At 48.1% G+C, this 25,064-nt stretch overlaps 2 protein-coding genes and 1 non-coding gene across 5 annotated transcripts in view; 2 read left to right on the forward strand and 1 right to left on the reverse strand.

Moving 5' to 3' along the window:
• The first annotated feature begins 415 nt into the window (after positions 1 to 415).
• Arfgap2 (ADP ribosylation factor GTPase activating protein 2) lies at positions 416 to 12,318 on the forward strand. Of its 3 annotated transcripts, XM_041637472.1 has the most exons (17): positions 416 to 567; positions 734 to 852; positions 1,361 to 1,433; positions 2,198 to 2,329; positions 2,409 to 2,489; positions 3,229 to 3,310; positions 3,530 to 3,586; positions 4,186 to 4,227; positions 4,555 to 4,607; positions 5,017 to 5,153; positions 5,242 to 5,373; positions 8,632 to 8,760; positions 8,840 to 8,974; positions 10,203 to 10,329; positions 10,472 to 10,565; positions 10,663 to 10,781; positions 11,184 to 12,318. In XM_041637472.1, the coding sequence occupies exons 1-17, from the start codon at positions 496 to 498 to the stop codon at positions 11,202 to 11,204; spliced, it is 1,605 nt and encodes a 534-aa protein (XP_041493406.1). In that variant the 5' UTR covers positions 416 to 495; the 3' UTR covers positions 11,205 to 12,318. The 3 variants fall into 3 exon arrangements, with proteins under 3 accessions (XP_041493406.1, XP_041493407.1, XP_041493408.1); XM_041637473.1 differs by lacking the exon at positions 4,186 to 4,227; XM_041637474.1 differs by lacking the exons at positions 3,530 to 3,586; positions 4,186 to 4,227.
• On the forward strand, positions 6,617 to 6,758 carry LOC121437717. The gene has a single exon (XR_005973001.1). It is a non-coding gene; the product is annotated as a small nucleolar RNA SNORA48 (small nucleolar RNA).
• Positions 12,319 to 13,213: 895 nt separating the features above from the next.
• The window catches only part of CUNH11orf49 (chromosome unknown C11orf49 homolog), a 182,825-nt gene continuing 170,974 nt past the window's right edge, over positions 13,214 to 25,064 (reverse strand). The window contains exons 5-9 of the mRNA XM_041637475.1: positions 19,405 to 19,490; positions 18,130 to 18,325; positions 17,475 to 17,584; positions 14,502 to 14,565; positions 13,214 to 14,281 (exon numbers count right to left, since the gene is read on the reverse strand). Coding sequence (XP_041493409.1) covers positions 14,107 to 14,281; positions 14,502 to 14,565; positions 17,475 to 17,584; positions 18,130 to 18,325; positions 19,405 to 19,490 — 631 coding nt within the window. The 3' untranslated portion in view covers positions 13,214 to 14,106. The remainder of the gene's footprint in view (positions 14,282 to 14,501; positions 14,566 to 17,474; positions 17,585 to 18,129; positions 18,326 to 19,404; positions 19,491 to 25,064) is intronic.

Genomic DNA, 25,064 nt, shown 5'->3' on the forward strand with positions numbered 1-25,064 from the left:
GATCAGGTTTTTTTTAGTGTGTGGGCCTCTGCTCCAGTCCGGTTGCTGGATTGTGAGCAGGGTTGGAACCCCGCCAGTGTCTTCCCGATGGGATTAGGAGTACTCGGGCGACTGTTAACCATTACTCATCTATCGGCAACTCATCATGTTGTGGCCATGGCCTTCCATCATCCGTAACCAGTGGTCCTGCGGTATTCCCTGCGTCCAGCAGCGACTAAGAAGAAAGTTTGGGCCAGCCTACGAGCCGTCGCCCGCTCCGGCTGCGGATTGGCCGGGCGCGCCTCGGCGTTCACTCTCAGGCCCATTGTGGAGCTCCCGGCTGCTGACGTCATGCTTTAGTCTGCCCGACGCTCATTGGTCCAGATCTGGTCGAATCACTTCACTCGTAGGCGGGTCAGGGCCCTGCGGGGGCGGCGCGGTGAGCCCGCCTTCTCCGCCGCGGATTGGCCGGTGGCTGGAGCTGTCGCTCGCGGTTGTATCTGGGAAGGAGAGAAAATGGCGGCGGAGCCGAGCAAGACCGAAATCCAGGCTGTTTTTAAGAGGCTTCGTGCAATTCCCACCAACAAGGTGCTTGAGAGGGCGGGGCACGGGTCCTGTCGCGGGCGGAGAAGACGTCTCTTGTCCTCTGGGGCCCGAGGGAGGGCGGGGACGGAGGTGGGAGGCTTTCTTGTGGTTTCGAGCGCTGGGCCTCACTCTAGGCCCTAACCATTTACTTGTCTCCTCTTCCACTTAGGCTTGTTTCGACTGTGGCGCCAAGAGCCCAAGTTGGGCCAGCATCACGTATGGTGTATTTTTGTGTATTGACTGCTCCGGAGTGCATCGCTCCCTGGGTGTCCATCTCAGTTTTATCAGGTAGGCTCTGTGCTACCACAGGGGCTGAAAGGACGCCTTCCCTTGAACCTTTCTGAGTTCTGTGTTTGGATACTTCCTGGAGGGAGTTCTGTTGGCCTACTGCGCGGGGGGTGGGGGGGTGAATCCGCCTCTGTTTGCTTGTAGCCATAAAGTCTGGATCAAACACCCCTTCTCAGGGTTAACCTGAGACTCAGCATCGATTTAGGGGAGAAGTCAGCTGCATTGACTTTGTTACTGCAGACAGATTGGCTCAACAGGTCTCCAGTACGATTCCGAGCACTCTTAGACGTCGACATCCTTTCGGATCTCCTTCTCAGAAATAATTGGTACCCTTTGTATTAGGTAAAGAGCAAAGATTTCAAACACAGGGAAGCGAGGAGGAAATGGAACAGTGACTGATGGCTTCCTGGACACCCACAAAAGCCCGAGGCGAAATGACAGGTGTAGGCTTGACAGGGAAGCATGTTTTGGTATCACCGGGTAGGTAACAAACAGCCCTTGTGCACAGGTCGACAGAGTTGGATTTGACCTGGAGCTGGTTGCAGCTGAGGTGTATGCAGGTCGGCGGGAATGCCAATGCGGTAAAGCTTCTTTATCTTCCCCCACCCCCCGTCCTTTTGCCTGGGTACTTACCTTTTCAAAGACTTCTCAGGAGCGAGTGTGTTTTCTCTGTTCAGAGCGTTCTCAGCTCTGTAACACCGCCATGCACACTTCTTTCAGAGAGGCATAAAGAGAAACTGACCTGGACAGGTAGTCTCTAGTCAGCTGAGGCTTTAGGGGCTCCCGGAGGGAGGAGAGAAACTGACCTGGACAGGTAGTCTCTAGTCAGCTGAGGCTCTGGGGGCTCCCGGAGGGAGGAGAGAAACTGACCTGGACAGGTAGTCTCTAGTCAGCTGAGGCTCTGGGGGCTCCCGGAGGGAGGAGAGCTAGTGTGGTAATTGCATACTTTCCTCAGTACTCTAAACTTCATGGCCTTGTCTCAGAGGGTGGGAGGTGGCATGGTGGTTTTTTTGTTTTGTTTTGTTTTGTTTGTTTTGTTTTTTGGAGGAGGGAAGCACCTCCAAAGATGGATTAATGAGTGAAGATATTTTCTGTGTGAGCCTGGCAACCTGAGTTCAACACAGAGTTGTTTTTGACCTCCACACACTGACTGTGGTACACACATAATAATGAAAATTAAAGTTTTTTTTTTTTTAAGGAATTTTACCTCCATGAAAACCTGTTGTTAGTGTGTGTCCTGTAGAAAGAATAACCCAGCTGTTGAGTAGTATCTCCTGTAGTGTGAATACAGTTTGCTTTGTTGAGAGTACTTGCACATATGTGCTACATTCTTTTTGCTCTCTAGACTGCTTTTTTCCGCCAACATGGATGCATGGCCAATGATGCTAACACCAAATATAACAGCCGAGCTGCCCAGATGTACCGAGAGAAAATTCAGCAGTTGGGGAGTGCAGCTCTGGCGAGGCATGGCACTGATGTAAGTGCTTGTTCCTGGCTTAGGGTGATGGGGTAGGAGGTGTTGCCAGCCCTGAATTCCAGTGTCTCCATCCTTGCAGCTTTGGATAGACAGTATGAACAGTGCTCCTAGTCACTCTCCAGAGAAGAAAGACTCTGATTTCTTCACAGAACACACTCAGGTGAGTACCACAGGGTCATTTCCTTTGATAAATGCTTTACTTGCCAAGGCTACACCTTTTGTGATCATGACATACATTCTTTGCTTAGGTACAATACCTCAGAGAAGGTCTGTGGTTCAGACTGCCTGTTGGGTAGGCCCAGAGTTTCTTCCTATTTATGGGTGTGCAAATGGGCCCTGGTGGTAGAGAATAATGTGAAAGCTCAAGAGATCTCAGTGACCCTAAGCAATGTCTAGGTTTTTAAAAAACGAACAGTAGTTGGAGACAAATAAGGATTCCCTCTCCTGTAACCCACCTTAAGAAAGGTTTTTCACCCTTCCTGGCAGTGGTCATTAAAATCAAGAGTCTCAGGTCACACCTCAGCATCTCTGCTTGGTATTGTTTGATGTGGCCAAGTCACTTAACCTGGCAAAACCTCAGTTTCTAAAGGAGACATAGCTACTTCATAGGGCCTGTTGTGACTAACTGAACCTGTTGTATCTGTGAGCACCCTTGGATTGGTGCCTAGTCAATAGGTAAGAGTTGTTAATGCTTTATCAATTAAGGAAAGGCTCGGCTGGGGGTTAAAGATGCTATTTTCTGCATTTTTCTTCCATGGTGACTGTGACAATAATTGCTAATTTCTAGTCTTCTCTCATACCTGGGACATAAGAGCTAAGTGCCCCCTACCCACTTACAGGTAAGGTGTAGCTTCTTAGGAGGACTCACTGAGGCTTCTGGGATCTGGCTTTCTTTTTAGGCCTCTGCCTGGGATACAGCAGCCACTGAGCCTTCAGGGATCCAGCAACCAGCACTACCTTCAGAGAGCAGTAGCCTGGCACGTGAGTTCAGCCCAGATCGTAACCAAATGCCTGCACCTGGAAAAGGACTAGCGTTTAGAACACTTGGCCAAAGACATAGGAGTTGGGAGAAGGTTTTCCTGTGTCCTTGGGTGGAATGGAATTCACTTTAGTTCTTGGAGGAAGGGTGGGCATATATCTTCTGGTGGCAAGCAGAAGGAAGTCAGTGACCCTTACCATCTCCTGTCATTGAATTCACAGAACCTGAGCATGGTCCTAACACCGACCTCCTTGGAACCTCACCCCAAACCTCTCTGGGTATGATAGCTGGCAGGTGTGGGGGCAGGGAGAGAGTCTGCTTCAAGTGTGTCTTCTAAATCTGCTGCCTAGTCATGTGAGCTGGGCACAGGAGACTGAGCAACTGACCCTCTGGGGTGGGACCTGGAATTGAAGTTCTGACTGCCACACTGACTTGAGGGCCTTTGAGCTGACAAGCCTGGATGGCTGTCATTTTGAGTGTGGGGGTAGATCTAGCCAAGGTATGGGGAGGTTGGAATGGGACTGGACACCAATCCCTGGTGTCAGGCGGGGTTGGCTTGTTCTGCCCATTTCATGAGGTGTGGGGGCAGCTTTGAGCTGCTCATGGCTAGAGGCATACTGTCCTTTCAAAGTCCAGCCTTTCTACTCTTTAGTGGCCTTCAGACTTGGTTAGGGTAAACAATCCCTTTGCTGACCTTGGTTTGTTCCGTTGACTCTTGGGGGTTGGGGCAGGAAGCCAGTGGAGTGACTGTCCAGCTAATTCTGTGGGAAGGCTTAGCATAGCTTTGAAATAGGCTCTGTGTAAGCCTCTAGGTTCAGGAGCTTTAGGAAGCTTTTGGGGTGGGCCCTCGTTAGCCACAAGTCTGTTTCTTCTCCAGAGTCCATGTATCTGTCAGCTAAAGGGGCCTCTTCTGCCAGAGGTAACCAGTGGTTTGGGAAGCCTGTCCCCTGCTTGCCCTCTCTCTGCTCCAGGAATTGAGGCTGTTGAGCAGCCTTGGCTTGGGCACTTTGTCTTTGGTGCTTCAGGTCTAGGCTCCTACTGCTACTTTCTGGGCATCAGCGAGCTCCCCTAACCTTGTCTGTCTTTGGCTTGAACAGTCTTGGTTGGAACTGGTGGTGGCAGTTTGTCTTCCCAGCTGAAGCAATTCTTTTTAGATATTCTTGCTTTGAAACTGCATGGTGTGAACTGAGCCATGTTCTCTGACTTTCCTTTGTCCTATCTCATGTCCATCCTCTTCCTCACACAGAACTGAAAAGCTCCATTATTGGCAAGAAGAAGCCTACAGCAGCAAAGAAAGGGGTAGGTGGGGAGAGGCAGTCTTGTAGGGTGATTGGACTCCTTCAGTTCTTCTCATGTCCTGGCTAGCTATATGACTGACCAAGGTCCTAACTTGTCTGAATCTTGTTTATGAAAGGGATATAAAAATGCTCATCTTAAGGGGATTCCTGGGCAGTAAGCAAGATCAAGCACATATAGTACTTAGAGTGCTTGGCCCATAGCAGGCCCCAGTCAGCATTAACTGCTGTCCTCATCCCTGAGACCTGTGTGTGGGTTGCATGAAGCTCTAGCAAAATCGCTGTTGTCTTAGCCATGTTCATTGGTCCTAAGGAGGACCCCCTTCCCTGTGGGTGTGACTACAGTGACCATACTGGGAGGGAACTGAGGAGACTGGCAGGCAAGACCCCACATCACATGGTTTTCTCTTCAGCTGGGTGCCAAGAAAGGCCTGGGAGCTCAGAAGGTGAGCAACCAGAGCTTTACTGAGATTGAGCGGCAGGCCCAGGTGGCAGAGAAGCTCCGGGAGCAGCAGGCAGCTGATGCCAAGAAAGAGGCAGAGGAGTCCATGTGCGTGATTGCTGTGGTGCCCGTGGCTTGTGTGGGGGTTGGTGGCAGGTGGCACGGATGGCGGCCTGCAACTGTTCATTCCCTCCAGGGTTGCCTCCATGCGTCTGGCCTACCAGGAGCTCCAGATTGACCGCAAAAAGGAGGAGAAAAAGCTACAGAACCTTGAAGGAAAGAAGCGAGAGCAGGCTGAAAGGCTGGGCATGGGCTTGGTGTCTCGAAGGTGAGGCTTGGGCCCCAGTGTGTCAGAGAAATGCCATTGTTTTTCTGGGAATCTGGACAGACCTTACCCAGCACGTCAGGATTCCTTCCTTAGTCTTCCTCTGAGGTTGACTTCAGGCACTCGGCACAGTGGTTGGCCCATATTATGTTAGTTGCTTGAGTGAACAGGATAACACTTAATTGATGAGGCTGCTTAGTGGCTGGACAGTTCTTTTTTTTCCAAGACCTGAGAAACTCGGGGCTTTTTTGCTTCCTAGTCCTTGCCCACTAAATGCCGTCTTTTGTACCAGATACTATAATACCTCAAATGACTCCACGCATTTCAGATGCTTTTGGTTGGGGAGTCCTTTTGTTTTTTGTTTTTTTGAAACAGTTTCTCTGTGTAGCCCTGGCTGTCCTAGAACTCACCATGTAGACTAGACTGTCTTCAAACTCAGAGATGATCTGCCTACCTCTGACTCCCAAGTGCTAGGATTAAAAGTGTGAGCCACCACCCTTTGTTTCAGAACTGCAGGGTTTGTGTTCCTGCACTTGCTTTAAAAAAGCAGATCAGTTCTCTGAAGCATTTTGAGTTAATAATCAGAGGTTTCTGTAATAGTGTTTTATTTTTTGTTGTTTTAAGATGGTCTTCCTGTGTAATCCTTGCTGGACTAAAACTCACAGAAATCTTTTTGCCTCTTATCTATCTCCCAGTTGTTGGAATTAAAGATAGCAATAGATTTTTTTTTTTTTTTTTTTGAGTCAGGGTTTTTCTGTAGCCCTGGCTGTCCTGGAACTTGCCCTGGAGACCAAGCTGACTTCGAACTCAAGAGATCCACCTACCTCTGTCTCACGAGTGTTGGGATTAAAGGCATATGCCATGACCACCCTGCTAGATTTTTATCTTTTAAAAATTAGAATATCTGAGGGCTGGGGGTGAAGCTCAGTTGGTAATGTGCTTGTCTTGCATGCATGAAGGCTAGGTTCAATCCCCAGTACTACATAAAACTGGTGTGTTGGTATAAGTCTGTAATTCTGCACTTCAGGCAGGAAGATCAGAGGTTCAAGGTCATTCTTGGCTTATAGAGCAAATTTGAGGCTAGCCTGGGCTAAAAATTTATCTGTCAGGCATAGTGACGTACACAACAGTCCTAGAACTTGGGAGGTGGAAGTAGTAGGATCAAGAGTTCAGGATGACCCTTGGCCACATAGGGGTTCAAAGTCAGATTGGGCTCTGGGAGACACTATTTCAAAAGAGAAAGAAGAGTCCCTGGCAATGGGCAAAGAGACACCTTGGTGGTGGTGTTGTCTTATATCAGCCAGGGACAGAGCAGATGGAGTCCTTTGTTCATCCTAGCTTGATGCCTGTCTTTGTGGCCAAAGCTGTTTCATGCCTAGGGCACATAAAAATGAATGAATGAATTAATGAATGAATGAATGAATGAATAAAAAGGGGGAAGAGAAAAAGAAGAAAAGAATAATAATAAAAAGGAGTATTTACTGGTGCCATTGACTGGATTGTGCTTGCGATTAGCCGGTGCCTTGGCTCCTTTTGTTAGGAGGCTTTGGGCTTATTATCATTAGAAATTTATTAGACTTGGCAGCAAATGCTTTTTACCACCTGAGCAATCTTACCAGCATTGACAAATATCTTTTTTATTAATTTTTTTATTTGTATGTTTGTATGGGACTATGGCACACGTGGAGGTCAGAACAACTTGTTGGAGTCAGTTTTCCTACTATATCCTAGGGAGTGAGCCCTGTTTTTTTTGTTTTTGCTTTGTTGTTAGTTTAAGACAGGGTCTTACTATGTAGTCCTGGCTGGCTAAAACAGGCTGGTTTTGTTTTTGTTTTCTTTATGCAATCTTACATAGTTCATGCTGGTGTGACCTATACAGCCAGAGATAACCTTGAATTCCTGTTTTTACCTGCCTTACTTCTTGAGTGTCGAGATCACAATCATGTGTTACCACACCTGGATGTGTTTTCTTTTTTAATTCATTTTCTGATGTTTAGGGGTGTTTTGTATGCATGTATGTGAAGCGCATGAACACAGAGAGCCTTGGATCACCTGCGACTAGAGTTAGAGACAGTTGTGAGCTGCTATGTGGGCGCTGGGAATAAACATGAGTCTCCTGGGAAAGAAGCCCGTTCTCTTAACCTTTGAGTCTTCTCTCTAGCCCTTGTGATTTTTTTCTTCTCTTTCCTTCTTTCCTTCTTTCCTTTCCTTTCTCCCTCCCTCCCTTCCTTCCTTCTTCCTTTTTTCCTTTCTTCTTTCCTTCTTCCTTTTTTCTTTTTTTAATTACAGGTAAAGCAGAATCTCTTACTTAACCCTAATCTACCTTATTTAAAATCCAGTTGCAATTTATCGACTCTTTGGAGTACTTCACTTTGGAAGCTATATATTCTAGTGAGTTTGTTTGAATGAAGTAGATCCTGACAAGAGTGAGGTGTAGGGAGCCCTGGCAGAGCCAGGTCTTGGTGCATTGGCCAGACCCTGTACTAGGAATTGCACTTCTTCCTTTTTTCCTTTTTCTTTTTTCTTTTTTTTTTTTTTTTGAGACAGGGTTTCTCTGTAGTTTTTTGGTTCCTGTCCTGGAACTAGCTCTTGTAGACCAGGCTGGTCTCGAACTCAGAGATCTGCCTGCCTATGCCTCCCGGGTGCTGGGATTAAAGGCGTGCGCCACCACCGCTCAGCCCTTTTTTCCTTTTTCTTCCTCTTCATTCCTTTTCTTTCTTAAGAAATAGGGTGATTAAGGACTCGCTGTGATTCCATGAGAATCATCTGGGTGTTTTCATCCTTTGCTTTGTGCTCTGCACATGTGTCTCAGGAAGGATAATAGTCCGTTTTGCAATTAGGCTTCGAATAAGGATGGCAGTGGAGCTAGGCATGGTGGCTCGTGCCTCTGATTTCAATACAGGAATGGCAGAGGGAGGAGGAGCTGGGTCACATAGCCAGTTTCCTTAGAAAAAAACAAACCAAATCCAAAAAGGGAAGAAGGGAGAATGAGCACTCGCCATTTGGTGTACATTATTAAGATGGCAACTATTAGCCATTGGCCAGGGAAAAGCTATTTGAGAGAACAAAGCTGGTGTGTTAGCATGCTCCCAGGCCACTTCAGACAGTTCACATCAGTTCTCTTTCTGAGCTGGTCCAGTGCAGTGCACGGGCAAGGACAGTGCTCGGGGAAAAACCCATCAACCTAAGCAGGCTGTTACTCTTGGGCAGTGAACAGTTGATGTCATTACCAGCCTTCGGCCTGCTGTGCTTTCTCCATAGCTCTATCTCCCACTCTGTGCTGTCTGAGATGCAAGTGATTGAGCAGGAAACCCCACTGAGTGCAAAATCTTCCCGGTCACAGCTTGACTTGTTTGATGATGTTGGAACTTTCGCCTCCGGACCCCCAAAGTAAGACTATTGCTGGAGCATAGACTTGCCTGTTGTGTTCCTACTCAGGTTTCTCTGAGCTACTCTGCTGTCTCCCTAGGTACAAGGATAACCCCTTTTCCCTGGGAGAAACTTTTGGTACCCGCTGGGATTCAGATGTGACCTGGGGTATGGACAGGGTAGAAGAGAAGGAACCCGAAGTAACCATCTCCAGCATCCGGCCCATTTCAGAAAGGTAGTGTGGGCAGGGCAGTGCTGTTCATGTTCACATAACGTGGTGCAGGGGTGGGAATGTTCAGTAGTTGAGTGCAGCTGAGAAACTGAATTTCTACTGTTTTTTAATAAAGTTTAGCAAATGTAAATAACCACATATAGCTAGTGACCATTCAGTAGTTAGGGCTGTGCTTATCACAGCCAGCCTGGTAGCTATTTTAGGTTGGGTTCTATTTTATAGTCGGAGGGGCTGATTTTCTGTTTCATTTCTGATGTCCCTTCCAAAGGCTATATGCCTCTAGCCTTCATGTTTTGATTGACTACAGTATCAGGGATCAAACCCGTATTTTCCAACTGCTAGGCTCTTTGTTTGTTTATTTGTTTTTCGAGACAGGATTTCTCTGTAGCTTGTCCTGGAACTAGCTCTTGTAGACCAGTCTGGCCTCGAACTCACAGAGATCCCCCTGCCTCTGCCTGCCGGGTGCTGGGATTAAAGGTGTGTGCCACTATTGCCCAGCCCCTTATTTTTTTTTTTTTAAGGAATTTATTTTTATTTTATGTTCATTGGTGTTTTGCCTCCATGTATGTCTGTGTGAGGATGTCAGAAGCCTTGGAATTGGCAGACAGATGTGAGTGGCCATGTGGATGGTGGGAATTGAACCTGGGTTCTCTCGAAGAGCAGACAGTGCTCTCAACCACTGAGCCATCTCTAGGCATTTAAAACCAAAACCAAAATGCATTCCATTGTTGAGAAGCAATGTTTTGTTGGCAGGTTACCATAGATAATCCATTTGTAAACTTGGCCATGAGTAATAACTTCAGTGGACTCTAGAAGCCCCAGCCTAGAGCCTGTGTGTTGTCAGTGTAGTGATGTGATTCTGAGAGAGTGCTCACAGCCACTGGATAGTCATGCAGGAGAGTGGGTGTAAGCCAGGCACACACACAGTCACTTCAGATTGTGAGTAGGGCTCAGATGGCAGCAATGATGGGATCTCTGCACCTTAGTGAGCCACAGTAGTGCGGAGCCTAAGCCCTCCAAACCGCATTCCCACTCCATCTGATGGAGGGAATTGAGAAAGAGGAGAGGACCTCTTGCTATTCTTTTGGAGGGGAAAGGTTCTTGCATCCCAGAGTTACAGGATTGATATGGTTTCCATGGCCAGAAAGCTATGGTATGTATTTTGGTCTCTGAATTCTGCTTCCCCTGGTGGCAATGGGAAGAGACCAAGATACTCTGCACTGGCCCACAGATCCACAAGCCGGAGGGAAGTGGAGAGCCGGAGCTCAGGGCTTGAGTCCAGTGAAGCGCGTCAGAAGTTTGCAGGAGCCAAAGCCATCTCATCTGACATGTTCTTTGGTCGAGAAGTGGATTCTGAGGTTGGTGAAGTTGTCTACTTGGTAGCTACTCAGCAGCCTGAGCTCCTTCTCTGTCTGTCCTGCATTAGGATGGTTGGGCATAAATCAGTTCTTTTATCCCTGGCCAAAAGATTGCCTAGACCTTGCCTTTTCTCCACCACAGTATGAAGCCAGGTCTCGGTTACAGCAGCTCTCGGGCAGCAGTGCCATCAGCTCCTCAGACCTTTTTGGGGACATGGATGGAGCTCATGGAGGAGGTAGGGTCCCAGTGTGTGGTAGGGCATAGCTAAAGGCCCTGTAGCTGGGAAGGGCTTCTTGCGGGGCTCTTGATCACACCTTCCCTTGCTTTTACAGGAACTGTATCTCTGGGGAACGTACTTCCTACAGCTGACATTGCCCAGTTTAAGCAGGGTGTCAAGTCTGTGGCTGGCAAGATGGCTGTGCTGGCCAGTGGTGTGATGAATTCCTTACAGGTGAGGCTGGGCTGCTGGGCCGGGAAGAGATGTGAAATGTAATGCTCGGAGGTTTGCCTTCTGCTCTCCAGACCCTGCTGAGTAGCCCCGCCAGCTGGAGAGAGCACTGGCTTTTCTTGGCAGGGCTATTTTCCATCTCTGTGTTTGGACTGAGCCTCTCCCTAAGGTGATTTGGCCAAGCTTGTTACTTCTCTTTGTCTTCCCTCCCAGGTTCTGTGAGAACTGGCAGGATTTCCCTTTTCATTAGTGCCCAGGTGGCTTTGACCCTGCTAGCATCGCATACTCTCAACATGGGTCCCCGGCCCTGTTCTGCTGTGGGGTATGCAGGGGAGGTATTGTGGTTACTGGGGAGCTGCTCCAGATTAGAGACTCTGACTTTGTGTTTTTATTCTCCCCACTCAGGATCGCTACGGTTCCTACTGATCCAGGCTCCATGACTCAAGCCTGTGGTGGTGACAGCAAGAACCCTGATTCCCAGGCCAGGGTTGCTCGCCTTGTGAATCTGGGCATTTGTTGACTTTCTGTGTGTGGTGTATGAGTTGGGTGGCTTTGGAGGATCTTGGGCAAGGGGAGTGGTCAGCATCAGTCCTTGTCCTTTGCCTGTGCAGTGAGTCCTTGTCCTCGCCCTCATTCTCCTCTCCACGCTAGTGTTCTTTCTTCCAGTCCTGCTCCAAAGCTGCTGCTAACTTAGCCTGCTGCACTGGGAGTGAGGGAAGGAGTTCTATCAGGATGACTTTATGGGTCTAGTTCTTCCCCAAGTAGGGAAGGCATAAGGCTTCTGCGGGCTCTAGGATCCTTGTTGGTGGTCTGGGGGGTCTGGGCCTCGTCTTCTAGAGACAGGGGAGGTCTAGCAAGAGTTGTGCTGTATCAGCCCTCAGGGAGAAGTTCTGGACTTGCCACTGCTGTTATGTTGGTGGAGGCATGGGTGAGAAGGACCCTGGTAACTCACTAAGGGCTAGAACTTTTGCTTGGCTCCTAAAGTGTTTATTTAGGATCAGCCTGGAGGCTTGAGCAATCTTCCTTTGTCACCACTGTCCCTAGGCTGACTTCTGCCTAGGTGTCTGAAAACCTTTATCTACCATTATTGTGGGTCATAGCACCCCTTGTCTATGCTTGAGAGTCTATTCTTTTGTGTCCTGCTTGGCACTCATGGCGGGTCCCACCTGTGTGTCCTACCTGGATGCTAGGAACCTGCTACTGGCTGAGGAAGCTGAGGCTCTGAGAGAAGTCCCTAGAGCTCAGCTTTTGTCCTCTGCATCATTCTGGGTTTAGGGGTCCTGAACAGCACCCTACCAGTCGGTGAGAGCTGGAGGACTCTGACAGCTGGGCCATGCACTGTGTCATCCTGGTGCCGTCTCCCCTGCCATGCTGGCAGTCTGGGCCCAACCTTACCTGTGGACTGCAGGTTGGGCTCCCAAACAACACAGACCACTCTTCCCTCATCCCTCCCCAGAGGGGGACATGACTTTCTTTCAGCACTGTTTGTATTGAAACAAAGTGGTGTCAAAATAAAGCCCCCACGGGGCACTGTGGGTCAGTGTCCTCTCCATCCTGCCTCCCTGCCCAGTGTGGCCCTTCGCTCACTCTCTGGGCTCCCACCGATATGGATTGGGCGTTGATTCCAAAGCTGAGGGCACTCTCTCCGGGGCCTCCAGCTTGTCTCTTCTCTGAAAGCCAAAGGCCCCTGGCTCCTTGTCCCTGTGCTGCCGCGGGGTCCGGTACAGCCTCGACCTCACCACCCTGTTGCACGTGGAGGAAAGAGGTGGTGTTAGTTGGCCCTCTAGTTTGTTTACATCCTCGTCACAGGAGGCAGACTGGGACCTGTTTCTCAATGGAGCTGGTTTTGGTTTTAGACAGTGTCTCCATAGCCCAGATTGGCCTTATACTCGCAATCCTCCTGTCTTGGCTCTGGTGCTGGAATGACGGGCATGCACTAAAATGCAGACTGGAAAAGTTAGAGATGCTGTGTGTCAACCCTTTTCTTATAGGGTTACTTTGTCCTTGGGACTGCTCAGCACAGTACAGCTACAAACCACTGTGGGCAATGAGGTTAGGAAGGAGAGGTGAAGGGAGCCATGAGTTCTAAGCCAGTCATTTCCAGTGCTTTGGGATCATGTGAGATGTTGGTGAAATACAGATTTTTGTTTCTAACCCCACATTGGTACAGTAGGACTCCAACTTGGCAACTGTCACTGTCCCAAGTTTCCCTGTGTCTGGTACACATCAGAATTTGAGAAACCTCTCACAGGCTCACTCAGATGCTTGGCACCGCGGAGCTTTTTGGAAGCCACTTGTAATTGTCCACCGGCGGGTCTTGTTAGGAAGGATTGGAGGAAAGTTATTTGTACAGTAAGTGATGACATTGGCCTTACTTGTGGCAGGCAGCCTGCATGAATTTTATTTTGTGGACAATCTACCTCATTCGAGAGAGATGAAGATCACCTATTCACTTTTCCAGCCTCTGCTCCAAACCTGCTTTGTGCATATCTGCAATACTGCCCTGACCAGGGAGGTTAATGAAGCCCTGGTGAAAAGGTTCTGCAGCTTGTGAACAAGGACTCCCAGGTAGTGAGAACTCACTGAGCACCCTGAGGTGTTGCTGAGGGCTTTGAAGGCTGCCCTCATCTGTATGAGGGCCAGGTCCTCTGTCAACTGAGGCAGGTCTCCATGCTGGAATGGCCCCTGGCTCCACCTCCCATCCCATCAGAAAAAGCACCCAAGTCACACTTGCCGTTCCCCTCCCTGTAGCCTGCCGGCTGTAGACTCATTGCTTACCAGAGACAGGGACTTTATTCATTTCAGAGATTGGACTATTTGATACAAACTTGAAGCCGATTTTGAAAGTGAAATTCTTGCCCATCCTCCCTCTTACTCCAGCTAGTGGCTGATTTCTCCAGCAGAAGGCCACAGTTGATATGTCTTCCCAGCACATGCTCTCAGGAGTCACCCTTGACCATGAAAACCCAGTGTTAGCAATTTGTGTTCTTACGAGAGTTGTGAAAAATGACCCTTACTAGGAGGATCATGGCTGGCTGAAAAGACACTGTACTTAAAGCATAAGCAGCACTGCCAACAAAAGGCAAAAGCCAATGCCCTCCCCAAAGTTGAAGTGGCCTTGGTACAATATTCAGTTTAGGGCCCAACAGGTTGTCAAAAGCTGAGAGCATGAGTTACGGGATTTCTGGGATCACTGATCTAGTGGCTGCAGGACTGTTATTTGCTCTTCTCTCCAGCAGAGGGCGGCACAGTGGTACTGGAGAAGTCTGGTGAGGGCAGCAAGAGCAGGGTGGAGCAAGGTACAAGCCACAGATGGGACCCTTCAGATTCAAGTCTCAGACTCATCTGTCTCTTCAGTGGAGCCATCGCTCTCTGCATCCAATTTGCGGGAGCGATGGAGGGGTTTCCATGGGGAACCAACCCGGGGAGGGGTGCGGGAAGGCAGGCAGCTGGCCTCAGAAGTGGCAGTGATGGAGTTGACCAGGCCTGGGACCTGGACCAGCCTGAAGAAGGAAAGAAGCCCAGAGGGTGTTGTGATGAGTCTCCCATTCAGAGACCAGGACCTCCACATTTAACTGTTGCACTTGAGCAGACCCCCAAAAACTTATCCCTGACCAAGATGGGATGTTAAAAATAAGTGCTGTGTGCCCTACAGTGGGGCACAGTCACCTCTAACTGATTTGGCTTCCACAAGAGGGCAGCATCTTCCCAGTTGACACTTACAGCCGGTCCAGCTCCTCATCCATGGCTGGGTCATGCATCAAGTCTCCTTTGTCAGGCAAAGCTCCTAGAAGACGGGGATTTGGGGGTGAAGTCATAAAACAACGGAAGGGCCCTCTAAGGAAGCAGAATTCTGTCCCTTGCCTTCATGTCTGACAACTCTTTGTCCAGGAAAGTTAGTCCATGTGGAACAGGAAGTCTTAGGTGCCGCTTTATAAATTTAGTCTCACTACTTTCCCTTCCTTACTTGGGGCAAGAGTGACAGTTAAGGGGCTGGAGAGATGGCTCGGTGATTAAGAGTTCAATGCTCAGCAACCAATGGTGGCTCACAACCATCTCTAGTGAAGTCTGATGCTCATTTCCATCATAAAGTACATGCAGATAGAGCACACATATACATAAGTGCCAGGCGGTGGTGGCGCATGCCTTTTTTAAATCCCAGCACTGGGGAGGCAAATCTCTGTGAGTTTGAGGCCAGCCTGGTCAGTTCCAGGACAGACATGACTTTCACAGAGAAACTGTCTTGAAAAACAAATGGGAAAAAAAAAAAAAAGTGGCAGCTAAGGAGATATCCTCAAACAGTCTCCTTCCAAGACTGGATGTGCTTTGTGACCAGCTTGGTTCTTGAGGCCCCAGGTGCTGAGCTGGAAAGATTATGACCTAAGCTAAATCCAAAGGGTAGAAAAAAGCCAGTGTATGGAATTGTCCTCCTCTTGATCCCATCCGAATATGTGGGATATGTGCTTCTAGTGGGAAATGGCTGCTTCTAATGAGGAAATCAGTCCCACCTGAGGTCTGGATTGGTTTCCATGGCCATAAAGGAATAGGCTGGTGATGCTATTGGGAAGTGTATGGAGTGTCTTGGGTGTTTCTCCACTAAGTTTTCTTTTTGTTCTTTTTCAGAATAATCAGATTTTTTTCCTATTTTTCTGGGAAAAATAGCAGCACCCACTCGATAGCAGGAAGGTGGGACTGAGATGTGCAGGGAGGAGACCTCACCAACAGCTGCTGGAGGAACAGGGCTTAGTAGCTGAGTCAGGCTGGAGGAGCAGGGCTTAGTAGCTGAGTCAGGCTGGAGGAGCAGGGCTTAGTAGTTGAGTCAGGCTGGAGGAGCAGGGCTTAGTAGTTGAGTCAGGCCGGACAGCGGTGCTGGGCTTCTGGGAGACTCAAGGATCCAGCTCTGGGCCCACTTCTGACTCCTTCAGGTTATGCCTCATATTATTTTATGGGGTGTTCTGGGGACAAGGGGATCTCTTCTACAAACTGTTTCAAGCAGGGTATTTCCAAGTTCCTATTTTTAACACATACTGTCTTCTATTGCTGCCTATTCTATATATTTAGTCATGAATTAGTACTTAGAAAGAAATGGTGTGAGGTTCTTTTTATCCCTCAGAACTGGAGATTGAACTGAAAGTTTTTATTTAGTTTGTGTTTTTGACAGGGTTTCTTTGTGTCTTGGCTGTCCTGAAACTCACTCTGTAACCCAGGCTGGCATTGAACTCACTGAGATCCACTTGCATCTGCCTCCCAAGTGCTAGGATGTGTGCCACCACCGCCCAACTCTTTTTTTTTTTTTTTTTTTTGACAGAGTTTCTCTCTGTAGCCTTGGCTGTCCTGAAACTCACTCTATAGACCTACCTGGCTGGCCTTGAATTTATAGAGATCCGCCTGCCTCTGTCTGACCAGTGCTGGGATTAAAGGTGTGCGCCACCACTACCCAGTTTTGAAGGTTCTTTTTGAAGAGCAGAGAGGGCATGGGATGAGTGCAGGTTGTGATCATTGCTAACTAGCCTTTTCTTTTCCTCTTAGCAGCTGTCACTGGTAGAAAAGACTGTGAGTCGCCACTGGCTCTTGAATCTGGTTTCCAATTGGCCTCTCTTCTAGCTGCAGTCCAGCTAACTGGTGACCTTGGTTAGGAATCTTACTTAGTTGAGTAGTCCTCCCACCCCCGACTCAGTAACTAAACTTCTAGGTAGCATGCACGCTTAGCTTGCCTGTCTCCTCTAGAACTCTGGCAGGTGTGTATATACAGAAATAAGCATAAAGGTTCCAGCATAGCTTGTGGCCCATTGTGTTGGGTGTTTAGCAGACGTTAATTGTTCTTCTCGGTCCCATCCCCTCAACTACTACAAGGAGGAGGAATGCCTTGTGTCTCTCTGAGACTCAGGAACCTGGATCTAATCACACAAGGAGATTCTTTTGAGCGAAGATGGAATCATAAATCCTTTAAAATCCAGCAGGATCTGGGCTTCATGGCGCACATCTTTAGTCCTAGCACTTGGGGAGCAGAGTCGGGTGGTTCAAGGTCGGCCTGGTCTACTTAGTACAGACCAGGCTATACAGAGCTGTACAGTAAGACCCTGTTTCAAAATAACAAAAACCAACAAACCTCCAGCAAGAGTGACTTGATGGTCTCTCCCTGGGAGAGGACTGGCTGTGCATGGGGGGGGGGGGGGGAAGTGCAGTGGGTGGAGGCCGGCCAGTGAGAGTAAAGACCACAGGCAGGGAAACTGGGCCGATCTCCACTTTTTTTTTCCTTTGTCTTTTCTCAGATTTACCAGATTTCTTTTTTCCCACCTGGGAAAAAAACACCTCCCAGACACAGCTTTGCCCTATTTCTAAACTGAATTCAGGTCACTTTGATATTTAATCTCCAGAGCCACCGGGTAAATAGCCCTGCATCTGCCCAACCTGCAGGCCACTCCCTAGAGCAGAACCAGGAATTCTCTAGGGAGGGGCTGGGCAGACCTATGCCAGGGAGCAGAACAGCTCGCTCCTGTTGGGGCAGGGCAGAACTGTCAGTCACATGGAATGTGAGGGACCTCCGGGCTGGCAGTTTGGGATTATGCACACCGCAGCTCCTAGGCTTGAGAATCAGAGGCAGTGTCCTACCCTTGCAGGGCCATGTCTTCCATGGTGACCAGCTGTCTCCCACAGTGTTGGGAGGAGCACAGAGGTCACATGAGCTCTGCTTACCCAGCGTCTGGTTGATTCCATGATGTTTTGAGAGGGCCACAAGGAAGCCATAGAAAGTCAGCCTCTGGACATTACTCAGGATCTCTTTGACAAGCGCTGAGGGTGGGCAGCTGGAAGGGAAAGTTCAGAGGCCAGGTTCAAGTCTAAGGGCCATTTTTCATCAACACCTCCAGGACACTCAAGGCTGGGAGGAGCATGGCCCAGACTGCAGACAGGGCTGGTGTGCTTAGTGCTATTTAGTTGGTGGGGTTAGAGACAGATCATGCTAGGTATGTGCTCTGCCATACCCAACCCCATAACCAACGCTTTTACAGGGGACCTGGAAGAGAGGGAAGAGAAGAGGCTGGTGACAGCTCCTTGCCTGGAGGCTGTATCTCTAAGGGGCCTTTGCACTTCCCTTTCTGTAGGAAGTTTGGAACAGTGAATTTGTTCTTTTCAAAAAGTCAAGGCTTGTCTTCCCTGGTAAGCAAGTCACCTACAGCTGTTTCTCCCCGGTGAAAATGCTTCTTTGTAAGCGAGCCACCTGCTTTGGGAACAAATGGCCCTATCTTTAAATCACGACCGTCCTGGGCCTGGGAAACCCTGAGCCAATCAAAATATGTTTCTAGAGACTTGTTCCAGACCAGTGGCCTGACCCCCAGGGCCCATGTCCCACCTGTACTTGTGCCGGTCACACAGGTTCTCCAGGCGCTGGTAGAAGAGTGAGGCCTCCACCCCATCCAGCACACCAGCGTCACCCAAGGCAGGCCGCTGACGGTGCTGCCCACTGGATGACGTTGGCACAATCACTGTGTTGGGGTTCTTCCCCGACAGCAAGTCCTGATAGATGGCAGCCACACTGTCCAGAAATTCTAGTACCATAGGGGTAGGAAGGGACAGTTTAGGCAAGGAGGTCATATTTCATTTCTTCCCCATGTTCCACCTTCTCTGATAGCTCAGTTGTGTCCAGCCTCGGTGCAGTTGGCAAAACAGCTGGAGTGAGTGACTGCTGCGCTCAGGAGACTTCAGGAGACGCAGCACTCCTAGACTAGATGGGACCCCCACTGTCTCCTTGCTGGAGTGTAAGCACTTTGAACAATGGCAGGGGTCATGCCCCCAGTGACTAATACATGCACATTTTCAGTGAGGAGCCCTGTCTCACGAGGCCATCTACTTCCTGAAAGCACATTGGAGGCTGCAGGAAGTGGTTTTGTTACTGCCTGGACAAGGCTGCTTTTAGTGTACTCTACCCTTGGGAAGAGAGGAGCAGACAAACTGCTAATTTAGTAATCGTTTGCTGCTGTCTTCCAAGCTTTGCAATCACACATTGTAGTAAACAGTGACTTACGGCCTGTTTTCCCCCCCTCCCCTCCTCTTTCCTCTGTGTGAGCCTGTTAGAGGAGAGGAATTCTCCCAAACATGGCTGCTTTTCCTTAAGGTGGGACGTGACTGCTGCGGCAGCTGGGGGCAGTCAGCCTGACCCCAGGGTCTAGCTCCTGCCTGAATAGCCCTTGGGCTGCAATCACGTAAACAGAATGTGGCCCCTAAGCGAGGCCAAAGGTCAGGGCAGGTCTGAGGTCTAACCTCTGCAAGCTCATCTCTTAGGACTTGTGAGCAGATTAAAGTCCTTAGTGCTGCACCTGGGAGGCAGTAAGTTTTTAATAAGTGAATGCTATTGATATCCTTACTGCTCTTATCACTTAAACGGTGTGTGTGTGTGTGTGTGTGACTGGAAGAAGTATTTGTCAGTATCTTCAGAAGACTGAGAAAGTAGGTGTGGCACACAGTATTGTGACCACCAGTATAAACCAGACATCCTGTTAGTGGGTCGTACTCCTAAGGAAGTGGGGAAGGGAAATATGTGTGCCGGGCACATATGGAAAAGATAACAGGGTGAGAAACAGAGACATGGTCCCTGACAAAAGACACATGGGGCCTGGAACATTCTCACCTGAATAATAAAACTGGATCTGGAAAGCAAAAAGGAAATCTGAAAAAGACATCAAGCAGTCCATAGCATCATCCATGAGCACGATCCTGAGGGGAAAGAGGGAGAGAATCTGAGAAACCAGAGTGTGCTACATGTATGTGCCCTTGAGGGAATGAAAACCAAGCTGACAGAGATGAAGATTAAGCACAAACAGGTCATTCCTAGGCCTCTGTTCTCCTCGGAGCTGCAGCACCGAGAAGCAAGCTCCTCTTCAGTCGCCTCACTGAGCACACTGCTCCAAGGGCAGCTCCCAGGTCAGTCTCAGTGGCACCAATCAATGGAGCATGGGCAGAGTGGGGTGGAGGCAGCAAAGAGAGGGTGCAATTATAGTGCAGCCAAGATTTCTTTTCATATTCTTAAGCAGTAAATCCTCATTCTGCAGTAGGGCCATTTAGTTCTGAATAAGTACTGCTGATCAGAGGAGGCAAAAAGGAACAGCCAAGAAGTTTAAAGGGGTCTTGGCAAGTGGTGCTGAGATTTAATAAGCTATCAAATGGCCAGAGCAGCAACAGGCACCTCTGCTCTGGGACATGGAAGGTAGATTGGGGGCAGGAGTGGGCAATTCTGCACTTGTGAAGGTCAGAGAACACGTATCTGCTAATGGTGGCCACTGCAGGTGCCTGTCTCACTCTTCCTGCTGGCCAACCTCAGGGAGAAACCATTCGATTGGCCATGCCCATACTCTGCTCAGGGATGAAGGGGAACAGGAAGAGAAGGGAGCTAGCACTGCTGGGCGCTAGCCGTGTGCCAGGCAGAGTGCCAAAATCCTCCACTACAGTGGAGCTGGGCCCCCTGTCTGTTTCTGACAGTGCCCTTTGGCTTTAGCTTTCTTCTTCTTTTTTTTTAAATATTTATTTTATTTATTTATTATGTATACAATATTCTGTCTGTGTGTATGCCTGAAGGCCAGAAGAGGGCACCAGACCTCTTTACAGATGGTTGTAAGCCACCATGTGGTTGCCGGGAATTGAACTCAGGACCTTTGGAATAGCAGGCAATGCTCTTGATCACTGAGCCATCTCTCCAGCCCTGGCTTTAGCTTTCTTTTTCCTATTTTAAATTGTTTTAGTTTTGCTTTGGGGTATTTCTCTAAATCTCCATTTCTTGAATCAGAGGGTCTCCACACTGGCAAGAGGATCCGCTTGAGAACCAGTATTTACTGCAGAGAAAGGACTTTATGGAGAATACTGTTTGTAGTGCCCTTGCCTTAGACTGTGCAGAGCACTCTGCTCCACCGTGGGCACTACACATCGTATTTAACTACCTTCATTAAATGTCATCCCGTAACACCATAAGACATTGGGGTTTGTTACTTCCTTTTGTACCTGAGGGTCTGATCCCAAAGGAGAAAGCTCACTAAAGTGCATACATAATGTGTGAGTTTGTGTGACACCAAAGGCTGAGTCTTTTCACAGGTCACGCTGCTGCTTCTAAAAGAAGGAAGAAGCCAACTGCATGCCTTATATCCCAGCACTGGAGAAGCAGAGGCAGCTATAGCTCTGTGAGTTCAAGGCCAGCACCAGCCTGGTCTACATAGAGAGTTCCAAGACAGCCAGAGCTACTTCGAGACCATATCTAAAAATAATAAGAAGACAGAGTAGAAATACTAGAGTTAATTTTTACATTAGTTTCTGGGCTCCTTTATGTTCTTTCTCATGTGTATCTTAGAGCTTTAACTTCCTCTGGGGAAGAGAGAAAGCTGCCTCCACTATTAGCTGGGAAAAACTGAGGCCAGAGTAGGAAGCAGCAGTGCTGCAAGGACCACAGGAGGGCGCGTGCGCTTAGGCCCTCATCGGTGCTGGGAAACTACATGAAGCATCAAAATCCAGAAGATGCCCATGGTTTCTCATAACCTGAGATAAAAAATTAAAAACAAAAATAAGAGTGAGGGCAATGAGTGAGCCCACTTCAGACATCTGGATGGTGTAATAATGGTCTGTCTCTATAAGAGATAAGCCATACCCATTCCCCTCCACAGACCCCCCCCCCATAGACAGGCTGATCTTCAGCTTCCAGCTTGAGTTCCTTCCTTTTCCATCTCCCTCTCAAAGAGGCAGCTTCTCCCTCTCCCCACTTCTCCCCTTCCTCCTTCTGTCTCTCCTTCTCTCTCTCTTTTTCTCTCTGACTCTATGCTCTTCTCCCTTTCTCCCTTTCCCCTCCATAACCCACTAAATAAATATCCAACCTCGCTCTGCATGGTGTGCCTATCCGTCTGTCTCTTGCTCGCCGCGTGGTTCCCTACCCATGACAAGCCGCCTTCGGAGACCTACAGCGTGGTCTCGTGACATGCCTGTCTGTCTCTCTCCTCGTGGCCTGCTGCAGCCACTTGAGTAACTGTGCTGTCCCTGCCTGGAACTGGCTGCTCTCAGGACTTGCTGTTTGCTGTCTGCTGCCACATGGCTCACTGCCATTGCTTGGGGATCTGCAGCGTTTCTGCCACTGCAGCTGCAAAGGGGTCCAGGGATCCTGCAGCATTTTTAATTAATCCATTATAGATGGGAGGGAGAAGACAAAAAGTCTGGGGTTAGTGAAGATCCACTGCAGAGGGAGAAGGCGCTGGCTTCACCAGGAATACCCAGGGGGAAGGGCCAGCTCAGAAGGGGAGATGGGAGCACCCTGTCCCTGCTGCTCTCTCTGCTCCTGGATGGCCAAGCACCCTAGCGGCCAAAAGCAAATGACTTCAGGAGAGAACTGGGCTGAGTCTCGCCGCAGGAAAATCTTGGGTGATGTCTTAAAGCTTCCAAACATGACAAATGCCTCTACCTTTAACCTGAATCCTAGGGCTCATGTTGATAGTTATAGTTGATGCATATCTTTATTAGTCGTTATATTGTGATGTAATTAAAATACCATAAAATCAACCCATGACAAATGTGTAAGTCAGTGTTTTAGTATACTGAAAACACGGTGCAATCATCATCACAACTGCTCATTCTAGAGGCTACCTCTGCATTTCTCCCCATTGCATGCTCTGCTTCCCAGAGGCTCCAAGCAGATACTGAGCACCTCTCTGGAATGTTAGCAAAATGCTCTCCCTAACCCAGACTTGTCTCTACCTCAGAACTGGCTCCAGCTTTCTGTCAGAGGTTTTGCTTGTTTGTTTTAGTTCAGTTTTTCAAGACAGGATTTCTCTGTGTAACAGTCTTGGCTATCCTGGAACTAGCTTTGAAGACCAGGCTGGCCTCAAACTCACAGAGATCCACCTGCCTCTGCCTCCTGAGTGCTGGGATTAAGGAGGTGTGTCATCATACCCGGTGACTTTATTTTTTAAGATTTAGTTAATTTTAGCTGGGCGGTGGTGGCACATGCCTTTAATCCCAGCAACCAGAGGCAGGTGGATCTCTGTGAGTTCGAGACCAGCCTGGTCTACAAGAGCTAGTTCCAGGACAGGCTCTAAAACCACAGAGAAACCCTGTCTCGAAAAACCAAAAAAAAAAAAAAAAAAAAAAAAAAAAGTTAATTTTAGTTATGTGTGTCTGTGTGTAGCTCTGCGTGTGTGAGTACAGGTGTGTGTGCTAATATCAGTGTTATGGTAGTGAACCTTGGCTGCTGAGAACCGAAGCCGGGTCTTCTAGAAAAACTGTGAATGCTCTTAACCACTGAGCCATCACTCTAGTCTGAGAGGCTATTCTTGATTAGATCATTAGCCTCCTTTATTGCTTTTATTGTGTTTAATCAATCTCAGGTTCTATTTAAGTACAAATAAATTTTTAAAAAAAATGCAAAGTATTAACCCCACACCCTCCCTGCTGTACAGCTAGCTGCTGCAACTATTGGCCTGACAGCCAGAGAGACAATGATTCACACACACACGTATATATACATGGATACATATATGTATACATATATAAATATAAATTTATTATTTATCTATTTCACATCCTGGCTGCAGTTTCCCTTCCCTCTTCTCTTACCAGTTCTTATCTACTTCAGGAATTTGCTGCTCTTTTCAAGATGGCTTTGCTATTCTAAGAGGAAACACTTGAACAGTTTTAGCATAGGAGAATTTGTGACCAAAGAGCAGAGCTTTCGACTGTGGATCAAGAATGTGTGCCTGTCGCCTGGTCAGGAGCAAAGTCCCTGGGAGTATGAGCTTATCTGTTGCTCACAGACACAGTGCTGAGCATAAAATCTGGCTCTTGACACCAAAAGATCACATAATCCAATAATAATATGGAGTACAGACCTAAACAGAGAACTCTAAACAGAGGAATCTAAATTGGCTGAAAGACACTTAAGGAAATGTTCAACATCCTTAGTCATCAGAGAAATGCAAATCAAAACAACTCTGCGTTCTTCCAAAGGTCCTGAGTTCAATTCCCAGCAACCACATGGTGGCTCACAACCATCTGTAATGAGGTCTGGTACCCTCTTCTGGCCTTCAGAAATACACGCAGGAAGAATATTGTATGCATAATAAATAAATAAATAAATAAATAAATAAATAAATAAATAAATAATAAGAATGACCAAGATCATAAACACTGATGACAACTTATGCTGGAGAGGTTGTGGGGTAAGGGAAACACTTCTGCATTGCTGGTGGGAATGCAAGCTGGTACAACCCCTTTGGATGTCAGTGTGGTGATTTCAAAGAAAATTAGGAAAGAACCTTCCTCAAGACCCAGTAATACCACTTTTGGGTATATATCCAAAGGATGCTCAATCATGCCACAAGGACATGTGCTCAACTATGTTCATAGCAGCTTTGTTTGTCATAGCCAGAACCTGGAAACAACATAAATGCCCCTCGATCGAAAAATGAATAAAAAAAAAGTGGTACATTTACACAATGGAGTACTACACAGCAGAAAAAAATAACGACAGCTTGAATTTTGCAGGAAAATGGGTGGAGCTAGAAAACATTATTTTGAGTGAGGTAACCCAGAAGACAATTATCACATGTACTCACTCATAGGTGGTTTTTAAACATAAAGCAAAGAAAGCCAACCTACAAACCTCAATCCCAGAGAACTCAGACAACAATGCGGACACTAACAGAGACTTACATAGATCTAATCTACGTGGAAAGTAGAAAGTAGAAAAAGACAAGATCTCCTGAGTAAATTGGGAACATGGGGACCTTAGGGGAGGGCTGAAGGGGGGAGGGGAGCAGAGAAAAATGTAGAGCTCAATAAATATCATGGAAAAAGAAAAAAGAAAATCTGGCCCTTGAATCTTTTCTGCAGTCTGTTGTCAGTACCTCTGGGATTCCAAGAACCGGACTTACATTTGAATTACTGATCATGCTTGTGCCAGAAACACCTCCTCCTCTCCCCCCGCAAGACAGGTGTTTCTCTGTGTAGTCCTAGCTGTCTAGCTATCCTGGAATTCACTGTGTAGACCAGGATGGCCTAAAGCCTGGGATTAAAGGTGTGAGCCAACAAGAGTCTGCACAAATCTATCGGATCCTGGAGGGATCCTTGCAGGCCATAGCTCTGGGCTAGCGAGAAGACCTCTGGGGAGAAATACAGGCACTCGGGTTCAGGCTGGCTTTGAGCAAGAACCATATGGAGGGTGGAGTCCAGGGCAGTCAACTGTGATGAAGAAAGTTTAGTTGGCAGGGTCTGAGCTAGTCCCAGGGGGTTGGCTGCTCTCTTCCTTGCTGACTTCCAACAGCT

Source organism: Microtus oregoni, unplaced genomic scaffold (genome assembly GCF_018167655.1).
Source record: "Microtus oregoni isolate MIOR12 unplaced genomic scaffold, Mior012 000053F_ref0000044, whole genome shotgun sequence".
Taxonomy (NCBI): Eukaryota; Metazoa; Chordata; class Mammalia; order Rodentia; family Cricetidae; genus Microtus; species Microtus oregoni.

Excerpts from the sequence above, each read along its gene's own strand:
- Arfgap2 (XM_041637472.1), top strand. The coding sequence starts at position 496 with ATGGCGGCGGAGCCGAGCAAGACCGAAATCCAGGCTGTTTTTAAGAGG. Across the intron at positions 5,374-8,631 it reads ATGGGCTTGGTGTCTCGAAG|CTCTATCTCCCACTCTGTGC; the intron begins GTGAGGCTTGGG and ends CTTTCTCCATAG. Across the intron at positions 8,761-8,839 it reads TTCGCCTCCGGACCCCCAAA|GTACAAGGATAACCCCTTTT; the intron begins GTAAGACTATTG and ends CTGTCTCCCTAG.